Source organism: Ylistrum balloti, unplaced genomic scaffold, assembly GCF_031769215.1.
Source record: "Ylistrum balloti isolate Yb309-2 unplaced genomic scaffold, AGI_CSIRO_Ybal_v1 Utg370246, whole genome shotgun sequence".
Taxonomy (NCBI): domain Eukaryota; kingdom Metazoa; phylum Mollusca; class Bivalvia; order Pectinida; family Pectinidae; genus Ylistrum; species Ylistrum balloti.
In genome coordinates, this window is record NW_026782198.1 from 681802 (window position 1) to 705372 (window position 23571).

Consider the following 23571-nt stretch of genomic DNA (forward strand, 5'->3'; position numbering starts at 1 on the left):
CGGGCTTAATATTGAATTCTTTATAATCCCTCCTCCTTCGGATGGCAAATTTTCCAAGTTTGATGTGAAGTATGCTGTGATAAATAGGGTTTGATGTTCATAAAAGTCGTAACTGTGATCATCGTTATCATCTTAGGGACAGAACATTGGAACCCAAATGCTTTTTAAATCCTTTTTTTGTAGGCATGATAGGATTTTCTCTAATATCGTGATGCGTGTACCATATTAAGGGGAAAAGGCAAATTAGTTTTACAACACAGTGAAAATATAATCATCGTTGCGGTCAAGTTACTAATGTTGTCCTTTGCGTTTTTCCCCACAGTAATCCAACGATATCCTGTCGTCAGATACCGTCCCTCAATTTGAAATATTGGAGGGATCATAGCCCAACAATTACTATCGTTCCCTTAACTCCGGTGAAATTCCTCCAGGCACCAACATTAATGGTATAACTATGATGACATTCTGGTCAGTAAGGAATTAAACCAGCCTGAATTTTAAAAATGTAAAACGAAAGAAATGTTGAAATACACGCAGTTAGGCAGCAGGTACAATAAGTACATGGTATTTACTTGTTCTATATAAAATGATAAAATGATTTGTCTCATAAATGAGCATCGATTTAATTTGGTGGCACTAGTTTTACTTGGGTAACATGAAGTGTGTCAAATTGATGTGATATTTTGATATGTAGGTATGGTAGAATGTTATACATAATAATAAAAGGTTTTGTTTCAAATTGAAACTTCTGTTTTTCTTAACGTTTTGTTCTTGTAAAGTATAATATGATAATATACCAGAATCTTAATTGAGGTGCTAAATTATTAACATCAGATTTTCCTATACACATCTGATTCCATGCTTGCTTTTGGTCACTGGACGTCAGTGGTATTAAACATTCTCATTTGAGTACAACAGTAACTGATTACATACTTATTAAACTTCATTTCTATCAATATTTGACATACCCATTAAGAGTACATTGTTTCTATCAATATTTGACATACCCATTAGAGTACAGTGTTTCTGTCAATATTTGACATACCCATTAGAGTACAGTACTGTGTTTCTATCAATATTTGACAAACCCATTAGAGAACAGTGTTTCTATCAATATTTGACATACCCATTAGAGTACAGTGTTTCTAACAATATTTTACATACCCATTAGAGTACAGTGTTTCTATCAATATTTGACATACCCATTAGAGTACAGTGTTTCTATCAATATTTGACATACCCATTAGAGTACAGTGTTTCTATCAATATTTGACATACCCATTAGAGTACAGTGTTTCTAACAATATTTGACATACCCATTAGAGTACAGTGTTTCTAACAATATTTGACATACCCATTAGAGTACAGTGTTTCTAACAATATTTGACATACCCATTAGAGTACAGTGTTTCTATCAATATTTGACATACCCATTAGAGTACAGTGTTTCTAACAATATTTGACATACCCATTAGAGTACAGTGTTTCATCAATATTTGACATACCCATTAGAGTACAGTGTTTCTATCAATATTTGACATACCCATTAGAGTACAGTGTTTCTATCAATATTTGACATACCCATTAGAGTACAGTGTTTCTAACAATATTTGACATACCCATTAGAGTACAGTGTTTCTAACAATATTTGACATACCCATTAGAGTACAGTGTTTCTAACAATATTTGACATACCCATTAGAGTACAGTGTTTCTAACAATATTTGACATACCCATTAGAGTACAGTGTTTCATCAATATTTGACATACCCATTAGAGTACAGTGTTTCTATCAATATTTGACATACCCATTAGAGTACAGTGTTTCTGTCAATATTTGACATACCCATTAGAGTACAGTACTGTGTTTCTATCAATATTTGACATACCCATTAGAGTACAGTGTTTCTAACAATATTTGACATACCCATTAGAGTACAATGTTTCTAACAATATTTGACATACCCATAAGAGTACAGTGTTTCTATCAATATTTGACATACCCGTTAGAGTACAGTACAGTGTTTCTAACAATATTTGACATACCCATTAGAGCACAGTACAGTGTTTCTAACAATATTTGACATACCCATTAGAGTACAGTGTTTCTAACAATATTTGACATACCCATTAGAGTACAGTGTTTCTAACAATATTTGACATACCCATTAGAGTACAGTACAGTGTTTCTAACAATATTTGACATACCCATTAGAGTACAGTGTTTCTAACAATATTTGACATACCCATTAGAGTACAGTGTTTCTAACAATATTTGACATACCCATTAGAGTACAGTGTTTCTATCAATATTTGACATACCCATTAGAGTACAGTGTTTCTAACAATATTTGACATACCCATTAGAGTACAATGTTTCTAACAATATTTGACATACCCATTAGAGTACAGTACAGTGTTTCTAACAATATTTGACATACCCATTAGAGTACAGTGTTTCTAACAATATTTGACATACCCATTAGAGTACAGTGTTTCTATCAATATTTGACATACCCATTCGAGTACAGTGTTTCTAACAATATTTGACATACCCATTAGAGTACAGTGTTTCTATCAATATTTGACATACCCATTAGAGTACAGTGTTTCTATCAATATTTGACATACCCATTAGAGTACAGTGCTTCTAACAATATTTGACATACCCATTAGAGTACAGTGTTTCTATCAATATATGACATACCCATTAGAGTACAGTGTTTCTATCAATATTTGACATACCCATTAGAGTACAGTGTTTCTATCAATATTTGACATACCCATTAGAGTACAGTGTTTCTATCAATATATGACATACCCATTAGAGTACAGTGTTTCTATCAATATTTGACATACCCATCAGAGTACAGTGTTTCTAACAATATTTGACATACCCATTAGGATATAAAGCTGTACGTTTGGATGCTCGTTGTAAACCTTGTTCTCACTTGAGAACGTGACATTACATACTTTGATCGGTTTTCATAGCGGAGTGTCGTCGATAAAGCAGAGGACGCTTCATCCTGAACACCCAGTCTTATTCTCATACCTTATTTTATTCTTGGCCAATAAAAAAATTCTCTTCAGGTAATGTATGTGTTACTAATATCTACGGACCCTAGAATATAAAAATTACATGAGTGAATTTTTTTTTGCCTTTTCCATCTCCAGAGTTATACCACTGGTCATTATGATACATTTATATTAACCTTTGGTCCGGAATTCGTGCCAAATCCCTGTGATTCTTCATAGTATCAGTCTACCAAGGTCTTCTGTACACGAGATTTTAAAATTTTGTAATCATCTGTCCAGTTTACAGACCAAGAACACCATAGCATCACCCCAATAACATCTACATCTTTGGAAGGTCAAAGGTCATCCTTGACCACTATTGAAATAAAAATCTTGTCTACATGATATTACTCTTTATTGTGCTTGTTAAATGAACCATATACATAGTGTTTGTTAAATAAACCATATACATAGTGTTTGTTAAATAAACCATATACATAGTGTTTGTTAAATAAACCATATACATAGTGTTTGTTAAATAAACCATATACATAGTGTTTGTTAAATAAACCATATACATAGTGTTTGTTAAATGAACCATATACATAGTGTTTGTTAAATAAACCATATACATAGTGTTTGTTAAATAAACAATATACATAGTGTTTGTTAAATAAACCATATACATAGTGTTTGTTAAATAAACCATATACATAGTGTTTGTTAAATAAACCATATACATAGTGTTTGTTAAATAAACCATATACATAGTGTTTGTTTTATGAACCATATACATAGTGTTTGTTAAATGACCATATACATAGTGTTTGTTAAATGAACCATATACATAGTGTTTGTTAAATAAACCATATACATAGTGTTTGTTAAATAAACAATATACATAGTGTTTGTTAAATGAACCATATACATAGTGTTTGTTAAATGAACCATATACATAGTGTTTGTTAAATGACCATATACATAGTGTTTGTTAAATAAACCATATACATAGTGTTTGTTAAATGAACCATATACATAGTGATGTTAAATAAACCATATACATAGTGTTTGTTAAATAAACCATATACATAGTGTTTGTTAAATAAACAATATATATAGGGTAGAGAAAATCACATTCGCCATAATTATACATATTTTCTATAAGCCAACGACTCGATGCCATCTCCAAGACTTCTACACTAAAAACACATTCATCAATTCTGAAAGAGAAGAAATGCAATCCTGCTTTGTTCTAAATCAGTAAAAAGTATGAATCGCAAAGTGTGTATTTACTTAAAATAAAACTATTTAAAGATACGTGTAGTTATTAACAAGCTAACACAATCCATCATGGACTGAAATGTATGCTGATCCGAAGGTTTCAGATTTGAATTATCTGTTGTAATTGCACCCGAGTTTGGTGTGTATGTTCGTACACCTATTTATTTATTATGTATATTATTCGTGATAAACACTTTACACCATGACAGAAACGTTTAACCGGGTAACACAGTGATGGAACTCTGTGAGATTGGTATTGTATATTCCGGAAGTGACGTATATAGTCCGTAGATAGTAAGAAATCAAGGAAGGCGTATTCACATCCTTCACAATTCAGTGTAACTAGGGCATCTTTCCTATTTTTAACTTTTAGTTTCTAGGGCAAAGTCGACATGGAAACTATATTAAGTTCTACCATGTCCCTAACTTGTCTATAAACTCAAGTACCATCGTTACTTTTACCGGCATAAAAAGTACCGTCGTTGACATCCACTATCCGCTATGTTGTACAAAATGATGTTTGGCCAATCTTTAAATGTCTCTTGTAATATTTTGAAAAACTCGGCAACAGATTCAAGAACGACGTAGACCTCCGGATATCTTGTGTTGAGTTCCCTAATGTCATTCCCTAGGTGACCTCCGGCGTCGATTACCAAACTTTTATTGTTTAAATAGGTATGACTTGTATATCTAACATTCTTATTAGCCTGATCTTGTTGTGGACCTTTTCTGTCGTCAGTTGTGTAATCTAACATGCAGTTATCGACCCTTTCCGTCTGCTCTGTTGTCAATGCAGCCCGAAGTCTATGTAAGTTTGATTGCTAGAGCAGGATTTCCGAGGGTACCTTGGCGCTTCACTACGTATGACTGTCTGAAAAGGCACCTTGAGTATGGAAGATTGTTTGTCTTAATTCTATAAGGCCATACATTAGAAGCAACACTAACAGCACGTATACATATTAGATTAGTACTTGTGGCCGACTCATCTTACGGACAAGGTCCTATCTGAAATGATAGAAAACATATGACATAAAAGAACACATCCATGAGTAATGTAAGAATAAAAAATATTGATAGTTTTCGTGATATGTTGATATATTCATATATTTTAAGCGGTGAATTATTACAAAAAGATTTAAATACATTTTTTTAGCTATATATAGAATTTCGTTTACATTTAATAGCATTGTGTACACGATAACTGGTGCATATCAAGATATAGCCACAGGAAATAGGCTATGGCTCTCAAAATATGACAATTAAAATCAAAGTTACCTTTGCCTAACTACTCTGTTTACGAACATATGAAATCATCCACGAACCATTTTAAATATTTTGTAATAACACAAATCATTTATATTATAAGTTTTTAATACACTTAAAGACTTACCAAGACGAAACATATATATATCCGAAATAATCCTGTTTCTGCTGTTGTCTTCATGAATATCCGGAAACACTGTTTGCGCTATCCGTATATAATTCGTATATGGGGGAAATTGTTTGTACTACAACCAATCAACGGTAGAATGATTTATCCGATCAAGTGGTTTTCACGTTAGCCAATAGATGAAATCTAATTACTCATCCAGAAACAGAACGCATTCCAGTCATTAAATTGTTAACTATGTTGTTTGTAAATGATATTTACTACCAATAAGTACAAATCAGTACAAATGTTCTTTGGTGAACAATAAAATCTGACGTATGTTTGTAAAACTTTCAGTCGATCTTGTTTATCTGTACAGCATCGCATCTAATTACACTAACACCTATCATGGCATGGAAGGCGAAAACTGTACAAATAAAGTGATTAATACGAAAATGCAAACAATCATTTAAATAGATATCTTAGATATCTTTAAACTGTCAAGTCAGTCCATGTAAGGTGAGGTCCAGGTTAATGTTAATGTTAATGTAGGGGGAGGTCCAGGTTAATGTAAGGTGAGGTCCAGGTTAATGTTAATGTAGGGGAGGTCCAGGTTAATGTTAATGTAAGGGGAGGTCCAGGTTAATGTTAATGTAGGGGGAGGTCCAGGTTAATGTTAATGTAGAGGGAGGTCCAGGTTAATGTTAATGTAGGGGGAGGTCCAGGTTTATGTTAATGTAGAGGGAGGTCCAGGTTAATGTAAGGTGAGGTCCAGGTTAATGTTAATGTAAGATGAGGTCCAGGTTAATGTTAATGTAAGGGGACGTCCAGGTTAATGTTAATGTAAGGTGAGGTCCAGGTTAATGTTAATGTAGGAGGTCCAGGTTAATGTTAATGTAGGGGAGGTCCAGGTTAATGTTAATGTAAGGTGAGGTCCAGGTTAATGGTAATGTAAGATGAGGTCCAGGTTAATGCTTATGTAAGGGGAGGTCCAGGTTAATGTTAATGTAGAGGGAGGTCCAGGTTAATGTAAGGTGAGGTCCAGGTTAATGTTAATGTAAGGGGAGGTCCAGGTTAATGTTAATGTAAGGGGACGTCCAGGTAAATGTTAATGTAGGGGGAGGTCCAGGTAAATGTTAATGTAAAGGGAGGTCCAGGTTAATGTTAATGTAGAGGGACGTCCTGGTTTATGTTAATGTAAGGGAGGTCCAGGTTAATGTTAATGTAGGGGAGGTCCAGGTTAATGTAAGGTGAGGTCCAGGTTAATGTTAATGTAAGGGGAGGTCCTGGTTTATGTTAATGTAGAGGGAGGTCCAGGTTAATGTTAATGTAGGGGGAGGTCCAGGTTAATGTTAATGTAGGGGGAGGTCCAGGTTAATGTTAATGTAGGGGGAGGTCCAGGTTAATGTTAATGTAAGGGGAGGTCCAGGTTAATGTTAATGTTAATGTAGGGGGAGGTCCAGGTTAATGTTAATAATGTTAATGTAGTAGGGGAGGTCCAGGTTAATGTTAATGTAGGTTAATGGGGAGGTCCAGGTTAATGTTAATGTAGGGGGAGGTCCAGGTTAAATGTTAATGTAGAGGGGAGGTTAAGGTAATCCAGGTTAATGTAGGGGGAGGTCCAGGTTAATGTAAGGGAGGTCCAGGTTAATGTTAGGGGGAGGTCCAGGTAATGTTAATGTAGAGGGAGGTCCAGGTTAATGTTAAGGGGGAGGTCCAGGTTAATGTTAATGTAGGGGAGGTCCTGGTTTATGTTAATGTAGAGGGAGGTCCAGGTTAATGTTAATGTAGGGGGAGGTCCAGGTTAATGTTAATGTAGGGGAGGTCCTGGTTTATGTTAATGTAAGGGAGGTCCAGGTTAATGTTAATGTAGGGGGAGGTCCATGTTAATGTTAATGTAGAGGGAGGTCCAGGTTAATGTAAGATGAGGTCCAGGTTAATGTTAATGTAAGGGGACGTCCAGGTTAATGTTAATAAAGGGGGAGGTCCAGGTTAATGTTAATGTAGAGGGAGGTCCAGGTTAATGTTAATGTAGGGGGAGGTCCAGGTTAATGTTAATGTAGGGGGAGGTCCTGGTTTATGTTAATGTAGAGGGAGGTCCAGGTTAATGTTAATGTAGGGGGAGGTCCAGGTTAATGTTAATGTAAGGGAGGTCCAGGTTAATGTTAATGTAGGGGAGGTCCAGGTTTATGTTAATGTAGAGGGAGGTCCAGGTTAATGTTAATGTAGGGGGAGGTCCAGGTTAATGTTAATGTAGGGGGAGGTCCAGGTTAATGTTAATGTAGAGGGAGGTCCAGGTTAATGTTAATGTAGGGGGAGGTCCAGGTTAATGTTAATGTAGGGGGAGGTCCAGGTTAATGTTAATGTAGGGGGAGGTCCAGGTTAATATTAATGTAGGGGGAGGCTCTTTAAACGCCAGTAAAAGATGGCCGCGGTCATCCAACAACTCGCTAATTTATGAATGTTGAATTGGTAAATAAGGTAGTGAATGTTATGAACATCACCGACAATTTACACCAGAAGTCTGTTCTGGCTAACGAATAATAACGAAATACAGTGTAATAAAACATAATTAGATATTTCTACACATAATCGAATGCAATTTACAATGTTGCCAACATCCCCATGCAAAGGACCGGAGGGCACTCCAGCAGTTGACATACTAGGCTACATGTAACACCCGATATTTCGGCCAACGAAAAAAAGTAGATATACTGTACATTGTAAATGAAGAGATATTAACGTTGTAAATTTAACGAGGTTAACATTTCAAATGCAGCTGTATGATTAAAGCATGAGTATATCATATTTAAATAATATTTTACATGAGTTTCCGTTTCATACAAGATCTAATAAACGAGTCTAAGATTTTAGTTTCACAGAGCCTTTGACGAGGTAAAAAGGCCAATTCGTGAATTAAAACCCTTTGTTGTACACTACAGTACATTACATTATGATACATCATACGTCAAGGTCTTCAATATCGAGAGGTTCCATTGTTTAGTTTATGGGGAATAAGAATATACTGCCAAACTAGAAACAGTATATACCGTGAAAATACAAATTGTATAGAAAACAAAAAGTCTTCCTCCATAACATAATTTTTTTGTTAAAATTTAAAATTGACAAAAATACACACACATTTGCAGAATTATTCGAGATTAATGATTGTAACTTAAATCAGTATGTTGTATAGTCTTTCAGGTTGAATTAGAATTCCGGAATTCCGGACCTGGAACCGACTCTATGTTTATATCAATTATTGTTCTTTCACTTGATTCCGCTCTCCTCTAGTAAAGTTGCCTATGTAACTTGTCATGTTATTTACAACCTCATTGGCGTCGGGCCAATATTCCTTGTCCTGATTCGCTTTAACAGGTAATAAATAAGGTTATATCAAGTCGCCTCACAACGGATAAACCCACTTCCTTGTTTCCCTACAAACAACTGCCACCCGGGTAGATATGTAGTGTTTAAAAAAGATCAATAACCTTATCTCTTATCTAGATCAATACATTGTAGATTAGCTTTGTATTATCTTTCGGCCGAGAAGGTTGGTTGTGATTTATAAGTTTTAGCAGAACAGATAGAAGTCGACAGAGATACTTTCAAACTTGAGAACAACTAACACTGTTTCAGTAGAAAAGTATGGCGAATTTATATGGATGCCATGACGTCATCACAAAATCGGTGAGTGACATTATGTAACTACCGCTATTAATTGACATTTACAAATACATTTACTCTGATGGTCATTCTTACTGCACTGGGAACAAACGGAATTACCAAAAAACAGTTATGATTACATGTGAATTGTTCTTTACTGCGTCAAAACAAACCTCTGACGGGAAATTTTAGGTTTCTCTATAGTGGAAAATATCGACTTATTAAGAATCAAAATGGCTACGTCCCTATATAAAGGTCAGATTCCTTTCCGTATTAAAGGCGGAAGTGTGTGTATCTACCACAAAGGGAACCAACTGGACCTTTACTGCGAAAAATGTGAACAGCTTGCATGTATTAAGTGTTTATCTAGTGTGCATAAGAGCCACCCTCTTTGTGGAATTGGCGATATTTCTGCACGGAAGAAACAAGACATTCAAAACTTCATTAAGAAAAGTGAAAATACTGAGCTTGTACAAATCGACCAGTATATCATGTCTACAGATAAGCTGCTCATGGAAAACGCCAGCAATTTTGGAAACCTTTCACAACGATTAATGTCACAAACAAACAAATTAAAAGAAGACCTTGACTTTCTTTCAGCTCAGACTTTATCCCTTTATAAACAAATGGAAGAGGATAACGCTAAGTTGTTACAAACCTATAAACATGACCTGGAAATGTACAGCACACAACTAAAACAAAAAGTACTGGAATGTAAGGAAGCACTTCAGCGTGGCTCTAACATAGACATTTTCGACACAGGATGTGAGATTCATTCATCTGTCACACTCCCCGTTAAACCTACCCTTGGTACCGTTAGCTTTACGCCGAACGGGAGTCCTCAGTGTCACTTGAAACATGCTCTTGGAGAAATGGACGTCTCGGATCAAGGACAGGGTCAATCCTTCAAAGGTCATGATCAGGCAGGTCAAAAAGGACAATTCATTCAACAACAGAGGTCAGGACCGAATGTAAAGACGCCTTATACACAACAGAGGTCAGCTGGAAGGAGAAAAGGTCCTCGGACGAAGATATTGGGAGAGTTGGAATCTCCATGTAATATCGATTGTATATGCCCCGGCACTGAAGGACGCATGTGGACCAGTGCACATAACAGTGACACCTTGATTCAACTGGACAAGCAGGGCAAAATTGTACAGGAGGTCAAACACAACGCCAAGATCAAGGACATTAGTCTATCACCAACAACCAACATATTGTGGGCATGTGACGAGGAAAAATACATTACAGAGCTTGTTTCAGGCCGACTTGTACAAAGATTCAAAAACACGGAAGAACCACAGTGCATCTGCATTACAGCCAGTAAGCATGTCGTTTTAGGAGCGCCCAAACACATCAAAAAATTTACGGCAAACGGTGAATTGGTACTCAGTACAATGGCTGCGGGCATTGGGAAGGCGTATACACCACACAGAATTTCAGAATGTCCCGTCACTCATAACATCGCAGTGGTCAATTTAAGTGATGGAAAACACGTTGGTAAAAATCAACAGGTTATTGTTATGGATACTGACTTCAAGGAGCTCTTTCGATATGGAAGCGAAGACCTCGACACACATCAACCAAAAGCGCAGTCAGAAGTATTTGACCCCTGGAATGTGGCGTATGATAGTGGAGGTCGCCTAGTTATAGGAGACCGCAAAAACAAACGTGTTCTACTTATTAGTGGGCGTGGTGAGTTCCTAAGGAACCTGCACAGAGATGTCTACTGGACTACTGCTGTTGGTATAGACAGAGAGGATATCCTATGGGTGATGTTTGGTAGCTGCAATATCAAACTACTGAAGTACAGTACGTAGTGCATGTGTGATACCTCAACTGTTCTTATTAAGTTACCAGGATGACAAACGCTGATGAAAGGAAGGTAACTGATCAAATGGTAGTCATCAGACTTGTACTCTAAATTTACATTTAATAAAACTTTATGAAAAAAACTAAAACCTAACAAAACAGACATTATTGCAATCATTCAGTTTACCGGATGTAGATACGGACCTTTCTCGTTCATATTTGATTCTTAATCTAAACAACGGTGCAGTCTCAATATATAAGTATTTAAGTGTTATGTATGTAACTCTGAAGGCACAAACTGGAATCTCAGTTCAGGGATTTACAGGAGAGAGTTTAGAGGATAAGAACAGTATGGAAAGTGAATACACTTTTGGAATATTGATAAAATAAAATATCAAAAATTACTTCTCTAGCATTGTTTTTGTTCATTCTATCGACAAAGTTCTTTTTAATGTCAACTTTAAGTTGTCTGTGACGTCCTAACGCGACCGTAACGATACAATCATAACTGGACAGTCAGGTACCACATTCTAAGGAGACACAATGATTTTCCAGAACAATCTATTATTTGTGAACGAAACGGGTGATCATACGACATATGCCATCCTTATATCAACACAATTTAGCTTTTGACGTTCAAGATGGTTTTAAAAGGGAAATGTAACACATGTGGGAAGGGATGTAACTATCTATTTCATGCAGGCCTATCTCGTTTTTAACATTTAAGAGCTTAACTCGGGCGCTGTTGCTCTTAATAATAATTTGCAAATTATTCAAACGCATAACAGATCGATTTCCAAATATAAATCGACCAGCAGTAGATACTGCTACAATAACGAAAACAGTAGGAGGTCAACATTTATCTCTGGAAGTGTGCTGCCAAACATTCTCTGTGTTCAACAAAACATGTACATACACAGGTTAGACAGGAAAAAAATATGAAATTTTCTTATGAAGATGACCATGTTGATCTGCTTAGAGTTTTTCAATGAAACGGTCTAAGTGCGATATTGGTCTTGTGACACATGTACAGCAGTGGTGATGAAAGAAAACACCTAGTGTATTCACCAAGTTTCATAGTAAAATATCTTAGACTCGAGGAAAAATAAGTAAATAAAAATTAAACAATGCAACAACAAATAAATAAATAATTAAATGAATAAATAGATAGATACAAAGTTTCCCAACAAAGCTTCGAACCCTCAGCCATAACCGAGATCCTTGTTAACTAAACGACTGTTTACTCTAAAGAACATAAACAGTTAACCTATAAATATTTCGCTTGTAACTTCCTACTTAAGGAAATAGTAATCAATACATTTCTGAAGAAACTTCTGAGTCGTTTAGAAGCGTTGCAAGTCTGACTCTTTCAAACGCGCAAATGCTCTAACGCAAGATGAAGCGTTGTAAACAAAATGGCGGTGACGACAGAGAACATATGCTTTGGAATTGGATAGCTACGGAAACGTATTCCGGCCACGTTGTGTTTTATTTTATCTCGAAATTTCGAGATAGCAACTCGAAATTTCGAGTTAAAATAAAACACAACGAGGCCGGAATACGCTTGCGTAGATAGCAAATATTTCGACAAGAAAACCCTACACAATATCCCCATGTGTTAGGATCATCTAATTTAGTCAACGTGTAATCTGATCAGTTGTAAATAGTCGCTAATATATTTACAAAAATTAGTATTATCATATAAATACAAATCTACATTGTGAATTAATACTTATGTATATATAACAACAGTGAACTTCTTGAAGGTGCCACCATATATCCTGATTCGACAGCTATGTTTGGGTGTCAAAAGTCCGGACTTACACAATAATCGGTGAAGAGATTTATGATAATGTGACATGCACATAAGCCCGTGTTCATTTCATGTGGTGAGGAACGGTATGCAATTTTATGGTTTAAAATATCTACACGTGTGAAGTCAATCGGAAGATGATCCAGTCATAAACACGTATGTGTACCATATTTAAATAATTTTAAAGAATATTTATTCCGTTTCAATTTTATGACATTTATTACCATAACATATTAGAAACAAGGGAAGCGATTCTTATACACACCAAATGTGCTGTGTTAGATATCATTATCGCTCAGTAGTTAACAGTATATTTCTCCACACAAGTAAATGTTATCCAGCTAATGAAAACTGTCAGCGATAATAAGATCGAGGTCTGCTGTTTCTTTTTCTTGTCCGTTCAGTTGGTAGGTCTGAGGGATTATAGAATGTACCTGTGCTTTTCACGTTTATTGCATTTTAAGTGACAAAAATAGAGACATATCAGAATAACTATCTTCTGTATTTCAACCATCAATCATTGACATCAACATTCGTTTTCGACCGGATTATTGCTTCATCGATAACAAAAACGCTTGATTTTCAGTCCCCGATGATTTTTTTTACGATATTAATGTTTTTTTTCCCCATGAGCTTTCTACTGTATATCTTAATCTTTTTTATTTAGGAAATAAATATTGAGGTAATTTTAGGAATCTTTCCTCTATATACAATTTCATGTGAAGATTTGTTTATTAACAAAAGTCCTGATATACTTTCATATGTACAATATTATGTATGTAAGATGGTAATACTTCACCCGAGTAACACAATTAAGACACATGGACAAGCCCAATTATTCTGTTAACTGTTATATGTTATATGCAAATTGAAACATTTTTCTGTGTAAGTATGAATGCAAACTTTGAATTGCAATTTTATTTTAAAAGAATATATTCTATTCTAAAATGAAATCACCACTGATCTACAAATAGACATTTCAATCTCAAATCTGTCTCAATAATTTTCTAGAAATAGTTACCGACGAACAACCTCTCGTATGAGAGATTCTGTATTGTACGACTTTTAAACTCATTCTTCCGACTGCTTATCTTGAAATACAAGTACAACTTTTAAATTCGTTCGTACAACTTAATTATCTTTTTCGTTTGAAAAGTGGCTCGAACCAACTCGCAAGCATGTAATGCACATCCAGAAAACACGGGTGTGTTGACCTGCACAGAACAGTACAACAAAGATTCTAACAAAAGATTGAATACAAATTGAAATTTACATAAAGTAGAACGAGATGAACCTTTATCATACCGCTGTTTCGTCCTTCACTGACTCGTCTGTGATGCTATGGGCCTAATGTTTTGACGACTGAAGAATTTTTTCAGTCATCCATAGAAATATAACAATCCAGATGCACATGTGTAACAGCTCCATAATTTATCAAAATTTCGAACTAGTATTTATCTGGTTACAGCAAACATCGGGAGAATGAGAGAATTTAATCGCCTCTACGTAAACCTGTCTTGGCCATTTTACAAGCACAACACAATAAACACATGCACAATAGGATCCACCTGTGTAATATTAACATTCTCTAGTGTTTCTATTTTTAGACTTATAATTGATTGCATCGTTATTAAATCCTGGTTTCTAATGTTAGTGTTTAGAATTGTGTTTGTCTTGTTTTTACCTCTGATTGCTATTACTTTCACAGAAACAAAGTGGTATAGAATACCCGATGTTATTGTGTATTAGTGCACGAGTTATCTTTCTTGTTGCGTGACTCTGGTGGCTTCACGTTATTTCATTCCTAATTTCCTATTTTTATAAACAATCGCACGTTCCGAAACCATTGAAAAAACATACTTGTATCATGGACATTAAGTACAATTCCACAGAATATATGCGATAGAATTCAAATTCTAATAATATTGAGGGAAAAAACCCACACGATTTACTTTCTTTCAGTAAGAGGACATCAGTAGATATCCCTGATGTGGACAGTGTTACAAACTATCCAATTGTTACAGTGTCTGCGTGTGTCACTATATTTTTAACTGATGAAACACAACATGAGGTAGCTTTGATATCTAGCTAGAATGGGATGCAGGGAATATAACTCCAGATGTAGGTACGGTACATTTTAGATACATCTGAATATATAGATGTATCTATAAACATAAATTTGATACTTATGAGAGGAATATATGTAGCATAGGACACGGGTGAGGTAGATATGATATCTATGTAGTATATGATACTAACACAGGGAAAGTAGCTATTGAAATACGGCATATAGATAGAATACCATACATGTATTTATACATATAGATCTGGACATTGATCGGTAGATACATTTGAATGATACATTTGTATCTAGCTAAAATATGACACTAATACAGGGAGTGTAGTCCTGCAGAAATGACATCTAGCTAAAATATTATACAAGGAATAAAGCTATAGAAAATATAATATTAATTAGAATGTGATACTGGTACAGGGAGTGTAGTTCGGAGATATGAGATATAGCTAAAATATTATGCTAGGAATAAAACTCTAGAAATATGTTTTATCTAGAATATGATATTGATATTATACTGCGGTAGATGTTATACCTAGCTAGAATAAGATAATAATTCAAAGGAATATTCCGCCCCTGTTGCAAAATTTCTTTCTTTTCTGTATCTTAAAAGAATTCATTCTAAAGACTTTTGAAACTATTGTTAGCACCACAATATCTCTCTCGCACAAGATAAATTAGTGGGAATACTTCCAGTCAAACCTTCTACATATTGCGCATCGGGAAATCTGGAACTGTAAGGTCGCTGGATCATAGATTTTATGCCGTGTAAAATACGCAAGCGTGTATGCTGTTCATTAAAGCTTCTGCTGGGTTATAGTTTTATCACTTCAGAAGACTTATTTTCTGTTGACTTTATAATATACACAAAAATCATCATGTTCAGCTTACTATTATGACGCAATCAAGGCCGCGCTTTTGTAAATCGATCTAGCTAGATCAATAACGACTTTCCATAAATTAAATATCATATCTTTGTTTAAATGGTAAAATGAGGTGAACGATTTACATAAGAACTTAAGTAGAAGGTTTGAATAGTTTTCTTAAAAAGCATCCCATGAAATCCAAACTTGTGTGGAATACCCATTTACAGCAGTATACCATGTTACTGCTGAAATACCAATTTACTACTACAATGTACTGGGTTAGGCAAGTAAACCATTCCAATATGTACTGTTGATAGTTTTCTATTGTAATCTACCAAAACATCGCCTAATTTTGCGCGGTTGTCTCCCTTTGGTATACTGACGCGTCACTGGAATATTACATCAGTGCGTTTCTGAATCAATGTGACTAATCTTTAACACATTGTACTTTCCCTTATTTCAATATTAAACGTGCCATCATAATATCACTATTTGTTGGATGAAGCTATGTCGAAAATTAATAACTGGACATTTTTTCACGTATTTTCCTTTGTTTTTTTTCTTCTACATTTTACTCGTTGGTAATCGCCGTCTTTAAATGGTTTTTTAACAACCATTGGAATACATGTAATTCAAAAAAATCTCCTCAGTTACACTAACCATACTTTGAAGAAAGTTTTGGCACAATTCAAACGCTTGGCAACTTATTCAAATTTCAGCGAATGGCAGAGATCTGTCGGGCATGCAGCTTTTTAAATTTCAAACTTTTGGTTATTATGAACCAAACAAAGTTACATGTATCTAAAAAAACACTATAACGACCATCCTTCTCCATCAATGTTTTCACGGTGGTAATGTTGCTGTTGATTAAATTTACCGACTCACCTGAAAACCTCAAAGAGACGGCGTAAGTGCCATGTGTGATGCACATCACTGCTGTATCTCTTTTGGGTGTACAAGTGCAGCACAGCGAGGTTTAATACAGATGCGTTTCCCCCCTGTTATTGTAAGATTATTCGGTTTGAAAAAAATTCGCTGTGTCCATAGTTCTCTGTTTTACTAATTACTTAATTTAATTAGCTACTTTTTACTTGCCAGGTGATCTGTCGGTTCGTCCATTAAGTGGAAACCTATATAACTGACAATGTATAACGATTTCTGATGTACGGGCACGGACTCGTGAGCTAAATGTGCCAGTTTTGTTTGGATGGAAATCAATTTTTTTTCTTTCCTTTTCTCTTCATTTAAACATGTTTTTATTCATGGTCTTTAAATATCTCTTCCACATTTCAGGTAATTATAGACATGTCGGCAGAGCAGGTCTACAAATGATTCCTTTGGAAACTTACCCTACAATTATACATGATGGAATTCGATTAACTTTAAACTTGTGTTGTCGGCCATGTGTTCTCTCTATACGGTTCCCACAAATGTTCTGACAAAGCAATACACATGATCCACTCTATTCAACAAACTCTATCATTTTCGACAAATATTGATTAGTACCACACATCTCAATTTCAATTTAAGGTAAATATCGAATTACCTCTGAACATTAATTTTGTATTTCTTAACTTTTGAATTTTACTTCAAATTGAAGCTACTCGGTTATCTCTCAAAACATCATGATTGTTGATATATTTACTTTTAAATGGAAATTACAGCAAATCTTCACTTTTTTCTTGTTTTTTTTTCTTTATACCATTTTTTAAAAAACATGATCTTTTTTCTTTTTTCTTTTCTTTCTTTAATTTGTCGAACGATTTATATTTGTTTTTAGTACTTGTCTTCTTTTCCTATCTTTCACTCTTGGCGTATCATTTTGGTTAAAGGATATTTTGCATCACCCTAAGAGGATCAGATTTAATCGTTACTTGTCCGTAATACGTAATTCTATTATACGTGGTCTCTCTCTATATATTTAAACATATTACGCTGAGACTAATACAATCCCTGTCCAAGATCCCCGAACAAGGCAATTACTTATATACACTGTAACACTTTTAGGTGGCTCCTTTTCCGTGTATACCTAACACAGGGCAATGTATTTAGATATAAAAGCAAAATACACATAAGTTCAAGTCTTTGGTGATGGCTTCTCGCCAATGTAATGTGCATCAGTCAGGCAATTCTAGGCATCCGTCCTTTACTAGCAAGTATTCTCTATCACGGAACTGTTGTCTATATTGGTGATAAAGATTCGTCCTTCTGAAGGTCATTTTATCGCAGTTTTGGTTTAATTAGGGAATAAACTCAAAGTAAGCGACAAAGAGACGGACAAACTAATTTTGGCATAGCAATCGACTGCTATGGGCATAGTTTGGAGGTTATTGAGAAAAGATTTCAGCATCAAACCATAACCATCAAACATATTAAAATATCTTTTCTGTTTTATTTTCGTTTTTATTTATATATTAATCTATTTTCTTTTTATAAACGTGATTCCCAAATAAGTTCATGAAAATTAAGAATTGTTGATAAGAACTAGGCATTGTTTTACAATTATCAATTTACAAATGTATTTTTCGTCTAAATACACGTTTTGGATTCAGCCTCGTATACCAGGGAACATGTCGTAAATCAGCAATGAAATTGACGGTTTTGTCGTGTCATCTTTGTCATTTGTTTTCCTATATAATACAATCGCTCCTTCGATTTTGAGTTTTCCTTTGATGTATGTGATACTGGAGAGCTTTGACATATTTCCCATAATGCATCAAATTCAAACTTCCGCTTAGGTCTGTTTTACGTGTAACCTTGACCCATATTTAATCAGATAAAGGACTATAAATACATTGAAATGAATGAGAAATACTTTGGTTGAGTATCATTTTTCATACTAAGTGGTTACGAGAAAGGATCATATACTATTCCGAACCTTAACCCTAACTCTAAATGGAAGCAATTCGAGACCTTCCGAAGGACGCTGTCAGTGCTGTGTGCATTTATTCGTTTGACAGAATTTGGCTGTTTGGCGTTCTGGATACACCAATAAACTCACTCACCGTCGCTGACAATTCCGATCGTACGTAATTACGTGCTCTCGTTTTCAACAGGAAACATGTTGTGGCGCATTAGAGAAATTGGATCCGCGGCCATGTTTGAGTACACATATATAACAGAAGTGGATAAAGCGCTCTGGTCACATATCGTTTGATATTGAGGAAAATCAGTGGCATTAGAGATTCGAGTGTCGTCCATTAAGAGCGCGGCAGATATCGCCAGAATGATTTCTGATGTCTCGTTTTGTTAGCCATGTATCTAGTCAGAATTTACTTCTGTATGGCGAAACACTTACATTGACAAATAGAGTATATTGTAGAAAGACTGTATAGGTCTCAACTGATAAGGAAATATTTTAAACTGTGCTTGTCACATTAAATCTCATTTTTATTTGAAACGCCATCGCTTGTTATCAACTTATCCATGAAGTTTGATTCATGTTTGAAAGCAGAGGTACCACAACTGATAAAAGCTACATACTGAACACATGCCTTTGACAATAGCGGTTTAGGCTCAAATGTGCAAAATGACGAACAATATCTAACATACGAAGCTCAATTAAATGTTCAAACACGGGAACTTCACGTACTATCAAAGGTGTCTTTGTTTTCTCTTTGGTTCATACGTTACCATGGTAATTGAATGTTCTGTATCGCACGCGAAAAAATATTTCATTTCTTTAAATCATTTTGCGTGTTTTGCTTGTAATATGAATTTTGTTTTCATCCAAGATGTTAACTTTAAAATATGACAAGAATCTCACGATAAAGATATAATATTTCAAAATCAATGTTACGATGATCTAAAGACTAGAATCTACCATAGATATCGACATTTACACGAATTACTGAAGTAAGAGGAGGATTCAAGACCGAAAAAGACACAATAGTGAATACCATCTTTTAATCAAATTTAGAATTAGATACATATACAACATATTTAGAGCCAAATAATGAATACATCATACAGCTGTTTCATTCTTCTTTGACTCGTCAGTATGCTAAGGGACCAAAGGCGGGGTTCTAAAAACTGCCGATCCTCTGACTTAAAATTACTTTGACTAACATATACTTGAATATGTCAAAAAAATCAAATTCATAAAAACAGCTTTCTAGCATTCTGGACAAATGTCGAACAAATGCATTACAACGACATTTTAAGACTTCTATGGACTGTAGAATAGGAAAAATAGGTTTTTTTTTCGAAATTGAAACTGAAATTTACACCGACAATGAATTCATGCGAATGAGATAGCACGGAGATGACAGGAAATGTCCGAAAATTGTTTGCAGTGAATAAAATAGAGACTAATACTTGGAAGTGGTATATCTGTGTATGCTCATTTGTTTAATTGCCCAAGTGGGTAACTCAAGTGCTAACCACCGTGAAATGACCAGGGTCGTGGCATCAATAACGTCGAGTGTTTAAGGGCCGGAGTAATTAGGCTTATTGCTTTACCACGAATTTCCCATTCGCAACCAAATCTCGCGGGACTTCGTCTGTCTATTCTTTGATCCGTACCATTGAACCAGTGTGCTGTTATTTTTCTATAACTCTATTATTTAAAATGTTTCCAGAATGTGCTAAAACCCAATGGAACCGAACCACAACTATTTCATGTCGCTCTTTCCACACGTGACCGGTAACTGTGACGAGGGTTGATGACTGAAATGCACGTGATTCACGACCTGCTTCATCGAAGCCAAACTTACAAATCAGAACTGAGTATGCCATATGGCAGAATAGTAGTATCTGTCAGAATCTAGGAACCGGGCTGTTAGAATTTCTCAGCATTTCTACATTTATGGTGGCCGGATGGCGCAGTGGTAAACTAAACATCTGAAGTTCGATTCCCCGAGTGAACGCGTAAAGGTAAGAGGGTCATCTGCCCGACCATGTGGGTCCCGCAGTTACACCGGTTTCTTCTCACAGTAAGCTCACTTTCGCGCTTTGATCATGACCAAAGTGATTGATATAAACTGCCTGCTTCGCAATTGTTGGAAAACAAATAAAGTTTACATTTATTTCTACGTATTACAAGGTTCCCACAGAAATTGTTCAATATTCCATGTAAACAAGATCTAACTGCTTCTTTGTGCATCGTCATTGCAGAGTGAGCTTTCCATTTTAGGGATGACGTGACCTTTATGTTTTCTCTGACCTTTTCTCATGAAATGAAAATGGTTCCGTATTCTTTTTTTTGGAAAACAGATATCTCCTTTTCACAATCTGTCAGTCGTTTGTTGATATCACCATGCCAAACGGAAGAGGCATTTATATGACTGTGATTGCCATTTCCTGGGATGTCATTATGACGTCAAAATCAATTATTTTTTAAATCGAAATGCGCTGTCCAGTTCTCTAGACCTGACACTGACCAGTCATTGCAGTTATTATAAAGATGTCGTTAAAAACGGATGCGCTACCATAATTTTTTTCAAGATGGCGTCTAGAGTTATTAAAATGCCATGAAATTACTTTATTTATTTCTCTTTTATCACTCTGTTTGAATTATCTGGTGTGGTTGGGAAAATGTCCTCTGTTAAGGGACATGGTTAAAGACCTAAAGACATTTTTACAAGACTCAAGGGGAGAGAGTGTGCATATCACTCATTTTCATTAAACATTGGGTCACGCAATGAGACGATGTCGTCTGCCTCTCGCGTCAATGGACGGAGGTGAACGACCTACATACAATGTGCACTGTGTTCAGCAGTGAAAAACAGCGCCACACTTAACTCCATGTATATTTCACATCGTTTCTGAGAGTAAAGTGATTGGTGAACACCCCTGTCGTAGATCTAAATATATTGCGAAGCTACAATACATGGTTTAGAAAGAGGAATGTTGCTGAAAATACGGTCATCATTCTGATCTCAGTGAGGAATATACCATTTACTTATGCGGTGTTCGTTAGTACAGGTATACCTAGTGGTTCCATTGTGGTCTACTGCGATATTTCTGACAGTCGTACTTGGAATGATGAATATTTTTGACACCGCACCACCTGGTCTCATTTTCCCTATACCTTATCAAGAACCACTGTGTATATCTTTTGTTGTTGTTAATATTTTGCCATAGTTTTATTGATTCGAGTTTGGATCATGATTCTTTTGAGTTGTTTGTATTTTCTTCTTGTTGTACACGTAAACAAACTTTATACAAGGTAAATACACATGTAGTCCTCAAATGTAAGCTTCCCAAAAAGCTTGGCGTGGCAACAGGAAAGCGAGTGTCAGCAATTAATGACCCTATAACTGAGTTATTATAACGGACGATATTATTTGAGACATATCAATATCTTACTTTCTTGGAATACTGCACTACTACATTATATCTTCATGCCACTGGCGATCTGAATTGAAACCTTATATAACATCTTTTAACAGGACTATGAAAACCGTGACAGGTCTTACATCTCTTTAAAAGGGGAAAAATATATAAGTACTATAGATGTTGCTTAGTTATATAGATATTGTGAGGTGCTATTTTGTAATTACATACCAGACTACCTGAAATACAAGGAGCAACACATCACTTGTTCACATTAGCGGATAGGTTGATGGATCGCTTTTGCTTTGGTAGTGAAAAGCGCGGAAATTAGTTATCAGTCATCAGAGAAAAACCCGAGAATTTCGCGAAAGCATGCTATTTGTGATAATAAAGGTTCTCTCGGAATTTATTGAATAATGCTGAGCAAAATAAATCCGGGAAATTTCCGTAAATTGTTTTTCATATTACTTCGAGTATGAACGATAGTGGATGCTATCGCTGTAGCAGCATGACTTATTTGGAAGATAGTGACAAAATCCGGAAAGTCTTTAGGTCAGTTCCCGTAGGTTGCTTTTTTATGACTTATCTACAAGGCAGTGTAAATTACATATGAAATTGCTGAACGTGCCGACGGATGTGTCATATGGAAATACCGCATTCTTGGGTTAATAAATCCTCGTATTCACCTGAAAGCATGTCAGTAATTGCATAATATATAACAGTTATACTTCTTCGTACCCTAATGAATAAAATGAAACAAGACAAAGAAATACCATCGGCTTAAATTCATGTACGTTGTAGGTAGATATGTGTTATTTTTAAACAACTCGCAATGGAATTAATTAGAAGTTGCAATATCATATTATATGCTTATAACATGCGGACGGCTTTACCTACAAAGAGCGAAGTTACAATGGAAAGAAAAATAAAACACACAGAAATGTTGGTTAGCTGGTTAATATTTCACGAATTGAAAAAAAAATCATGAAAATACCAACATGGCAACATAATCACAATTGAAACTCAAATTCAATAAAACTTAGCCAAAATATGAACAAAAAAAAGGGACTCCTGAAAAATACAAGGAGAATAAGACAAGGTGTTTTGGAAGAGTAAGTTTCTTATATTTCATCGACGACACCTGTCATGTACACCTTGGTCAATTAATGTCAAGTTTCTCAAATTGAAGATATTTTGGCACAGTTATTGTGACGTTGACCTTTTGTGCGCTTGTGTTACGACGTCATGATACTGGTTGGCAAAGAAATTTTGCTTTGTGCAAGTTTCATTTATACAAAATAACGTTTATGTCTAATAAATATTATAAATAAATTAATAAATTCAGGGAACCGAAAATGTCGTCATAGTATTTTCCATTAACATTAACCTCGGGTTGTGC

General features: G+C 35.3%; 1 protein-coding gene across 1 annotated transcript; it reads left to right on the plus strand.

Annotated features, from left to right (window-relative positions):
- The first annotated feature begins 9957 nt into the window (after nucleotides 1-9957).
- Nucleotides 9958-11151, plus strand: LOC132552397 (uncharacterized). The gene has a single exon (XM_060216566.1). It carries the CDS (start codon nucleotides 9958-9960, stop codon nucleotides 11149-11151), a length of 1194 nt encoding a protein of 397 aa, XP_060072549.1.
- The last annotated feature ends 12420 nt before the right edge of the window (nucleotides 11152-23571 follow it).